The 4,817-nt window shown below is 37.6% G+C and overlaps 1 protein-coding gene across 1 annotated transcript; it reads right to left on the bottom strand.

The window, feature by feature from the left end:
* Positions 1-2,107: 2,107 nt before the first annotated feature.
* Positions 2,108-3,043, bottom strand: LOC140239618 (trace amine-associated receptor 9-like). The gene has a single exon (XM_072319450.1). It carries the CDS (start codon positions 3,041-3,043, stop codon positions 2,108-2,110), a length of 936 nt encoding a protein of 311 aa, XP_072175551.1.
* Between the last annotated feature and the right edge of the window lie 1,774 nt (positions 3,044-4,817).

The following is a 4,817-nucleotide window of genomic DNA, read 5'->3' on the forward strand; positions in this document are numbered from 1 at the left end:
TGAATAAGTTAAGTTGAATAAGTGTAACATACCAAATGGTGAACTATGAAATCGAATATTTGCCATGACACCATAAACAAATGTGACCGTGCACCTCAAAACGAACATAAAGTCGCACACTCTGATGTTGCGTGAGGACTGAAAATAAGTGAAATGGGTCAACCTAGTCGAACTTGACTTTTTCATATTTTCTGAAAGAGCGAGTCTTCCTTTACATTATACTTTAATTTGGTATCATGAAATGGGCAGGAAAGTGTGTTTTTTTAGCAGTTTTTCTCGAACATTTTTGGTAGAATAGTGTGTCTTTAGAATCCCTTTTTCATTTCTGAAAAACCTTGTCCACACTCTTCACTTTCACTCTAATAACTTTTGAAAGGATAGTGCTACTGCTTTGAAAGTTGGCATTAATTATGGACAGAATGTGTTCATGAGGCATTCTTAATTTCTGTTTAATCTGATAATCCCTTCATTGTTGTTACTCTGGTGGTTTACTTCCTGTTTTTTGTCCCATTCATCGCACAGCCAGCACGGTTTGGTAAAGATTGAGCGCTTGAATAGACACTGTACTTCAGAGCCTCTTTTCTCAGTTCACACTTTTCCTGAGTTTGTACTTTCTTTCCAATATTTAGATATTTAGAGAGCCCATTTGATTTTAATTATACATCATTTTACAGCTTAAAGTCTGCTCTTTCAGAATATGGTCTTAACTAGAAATTCATGTCTGGCGACTTTTTGTTTGTTTTGAGGTGCAGGGTCACAAATGCAATGATTATATTCAACATCATTTTATATAGCTGCTTCTGTTTTACATATATAAACTTTCGTCTTGAAAATAAATAATTTGGGCGACTTTGACGTTGAAATACACTGAGATTGCCCGTGAGGACAAGCAGTAATCAGCCATAGTCGTGGCATCTGGTTGAAATGCATGCATTTACTGAATCGCTAGTTTTTTCTTGCACTATATACAAAGCTCTTGCTTCTGAATCGCTATTTACTTGCTTCGTGAAATAATATACAAAGTCGCAAGAGTCATTTGTAACTCGTTCGGGCAACCAAAACATATCATTCCTTCGATAATAGCGGCCCAATGTTTCTTTCTGCTACCCCTCCTTATACCCCTACCTCTTGGTGGCCACCGGCTTATGTCGAGCCTTGTATATGTGTATACAATTCTATACAACTAATACATTGATTATAATAAGTTAACAAAAATCAAATCTGAAATTTGTAAAAAAAAAAAAAAAAAAAATCCATGTAATTACTATACGCAGATAGTTGAAGTGGTTTCCAAAGTGATCAAAGAATGTAAACTCACGTAACCCTTTCCCCCCGCAAATCATTACGAACGTATCTCCTTGTGACAAAAGTTTAAAATTTTCCAAATGAATACCTGTAAATATCTATGATTATTTTAAAGCTTCTGAAATATTGCAAATACAAATACTACGTAATATGATTTTCATTGTGAATGGTCTTGCTTTTAGAAGCCTGCATGTTATTACTCTTTTTTCACCAGCTGTAATGATCTTTCACTTTTTATTTTTTCTTAGCTTGTTATCGATGATTTGGTAAATGAGTTTAGCTTCAAGTTCTGTTTAAATTTTAGTATAATATATAAACCTATAAAATGGTAATTGAGATTTATGTGATATAATAATTGTAAATGCAGAATTGTGAAGGTGTGTACAATGTTTCGGATGGACTAAGACACCAGAATTGTCAATCAAAATTTCAATGCAAGCACAGTGCAATGTTTTTTGACATGACATAATATACATCTTTCAAATTTTCATGGCATACTATTCTATCATTTTTACCTGCATCCGGGTCAAACAATTCAGAGAAAACGCTTTGACATTTTTACCTCATTCATAGTGAAACATGTGCGTCGGTCTTCATGATTATAATGTTAAAATCTGCTAAATATAGTTTTTAAAAAGCCGCAGAATATGTATCATATACTCTCTAATACGAAACTTTTAATGGGAGCAGTTACTTTAGCTACCAAAGAGAAGATAATATAAATTTCTAAGGTGTATTTACACATCTTTATGTCTTCAGATTCTACAAGCTTAATGTAAAAAAAAAAATAAATAAAAAAATCTTAGACATGGACATTGCAAATTGCCGATTCCGTATGATTTGTTACTTTTTCGCTGAACAAAGCTGTTCTTCCCGATGTGCTAGTGGTTAATTTGAAGAATTCGCCTATCGCCTTGCGGAATTCAGGATTTCGAATTGCGTAAATTACAGGATTTGCGCAAGAATTACAGAAGGCTAAGACAATAAAGGCCGAATTTAGAGGACTGTACAAATAGGACTTTGGCAAGACACGAAGGTTGTACAAGAAGTATGCCGTCTGTGTTGGTGTCCACGAGATGAGAAAAACTGCGATAACGAGAAACAGAATCTTGAGAACTCTTTTTCTTGCCACAAGGTGCTTAGCTGATGGGCTTGACTTATGGTTGTGTGAATCTTCTCCTAGCTTCCGGCGGGATTGCCGATGAAGCACTAGTGCGGTGAGGGCCTGGGCTACAAGCATGATGCCAGCCGGTGTAAGAAACTTAGCGAAGAAAAGCATAGAGCCTGAGATAATTTGCGAAAGCCGTGACTGAAATGCCTCACTGCACTTGTCGCCTTTTGCACCAGCCACAAATAATAAAAAGACGTTTGTCATGAATGCGAACATCCATGTTACGGCAACAACTTTGCCAACCCTTTGCCGTGTTACAAGACGCTTGAAATGAAGAGGGTGGGCAATTGCAATGTATCTCTCTATTGGAATCAAGGTCAGAGTAAAAATGGAGGCATCCACTGAAACCCACATTAGCATTGACGTGTAAACTACTTTGCAGTAGACATTCCCTAACCATGTTCCAGGAACCTTGAGGGACCTAGGTAGCGGAACCATGAACACTGAGGTGAAGAAATCCGCAACGGCCAGGGCACCGATCAGTGCATCAGTTGACCGACAAGTGTGGCGCCGTTGGAATAACACCATGATCACGATCAGGTTTCCTACTATACCCAGCATGGACATTGCTAGTTGTGGAATCGTTACCCATGTCCATGTAACTGACTGAAACATCCAAAGAGGTTGGGAGACTACAGGCTCTTCATCATATTGCGTGATAGAATCCGGCGTACCGATGTCAAATGAATCTGTATTTACCTTTCTCAGATTTTCATAGTTAGTCTTATACACAATTAAATCCCTACGTGGAAATGTCTTGATTTCACCGCTTTCGTCGTAGTACGGGGTTGTTTCAATTTGTGAGTAGCTCTTTTGAAACTGGGTAAAATATGAAGCATTGTCTAGAGGTTGGGCATGTGGCGTCAAACGGCCTTCGATGTCCTTAATGTCTGACTGACTTTTAGAGTTGATAACAGGTGCCCTCGTAGTATTTGGGGTAGAACATTTAACGGGTGTAGTGTTGGTCGGCGGTGCTGACACTGCAAAATGGACCGTTCCAGATATAATAAGGAAAAAGATCTCCTGAGTTGTCAGTATCCTCATTTTTGTTCTTCTTATTCTGTAAAGAACAGAATAATGTAAGATACATAAGAAAAAGTTGACTTGACTGTTATGATATCAGAGGATCAATAACGTGACAAAAGTTTCATCAAAATCGAAACAAGACAGGAATATTCAAATTCGTGAAATTCTTCCGTCGAGATGTTTTCATTGCCACTGATTGACAAATTGCCCTACATCGATGTAAGTAAGCACTGAATTGATCAGTGTTTTAGTAGCAGTCATGATAACAAATCATGGGCGTACATACTCCAGCAAGATTCGAACCTACGACCTTCTGATCTCCAGACAGGCGTCATCTCTACTATATAGACCACCGAGCTTCCGCCCGACAGCAGGTGTTGGTTCTAATCCTTATAGTATGCGCCGGGTACTGCGTAATATGTATGCATGTCGAGTATGTACGCCCATGACTTTTTTATCATGGGTACTACTAAAACACTGATCAATCCAGTGCTTATTTACGTCGATGTAGGGCAATTTGTCAATCAGTTGCAAAGACAGGAATAGGCTTTAAAAAATTCATGTGTTAACTGTTTAAAAAAAGATAGTGACTTTGCCAGAAACTATACATATGCGAATAATGTGATATTTCTCATGATAACGCCCGTAAGAATTTTTCCACTGAAGAGATGACAACCGAATTTTCTTGTTTAAAGTTAACTCATGATTAAAGGTAGACTGACAACTTTCGCCCTTATTTGTTTCTTTTCGTAGAAACTGATTGACTGCATAATAGCTGTGACACAGGGATTTTGTTTTATGAATATTTGCTTACGAACAAGTAGGGAAGTTTCTGGGGTCATATATGCACTTTATCCACTAATATTTGTCCACCGAGGTTACGACCAATATAACTCTACAATGGAAACTTCAAATGTCATTCCTTTCTTAATTTCACCTCCGATTTTCAAGAAGCTTCGCATAATTTCATATGTGCTGTTCACTGATGTTCGATTGGACTGGGTAAAATTGGGTGTTATGTAACTGCGTGTGTATAGCTAACAAAAATAATGCCCTTCATTAATAGCTATAGATAAACTCATTCTTACAATTCTAGTCTTTGTCAAACGCCTCCTATAAAGCTGTTTTTAGCGCAAAAGAATTAGCGAGTAGAGGGTCTTTACGATTCAATTCAACCCATCAGTGAGAAGAGTCAAGGGGAAGCGAGGGGCCTTTGGAGATCATTCTGAACATTTACGTCTTTCATTGCGGGATTTGTCTATCAGCTATAGGTAGCTTGTACGGAAAACACTGTTAACAATACATTCATGTTCTG

Source organism: Diadema setosum, chromosome 16 (assembly GCF_964275005.1).
Source record: "Diadema setosum chromosome 16, eeDiaSeto1, whole genome shotgun sequence".
Classification (NCBI taxonomy): domain Eukaryota; kingdom Metazoa; phylum Echinodermata; class Echinoidea; order Diadematoida; family Diadematidae; genus Diadema; species Diadema setosum.

Excerpts from the sequence above, each read along its gene's own strand:
- LOC140239618 (XM_072319450.1), bottom strand. The coding sequence starts at position 3,043 with ATGTCCATGCTGGGTATAGTAGGAAACCTGATCGTGATCATGGTGTTA.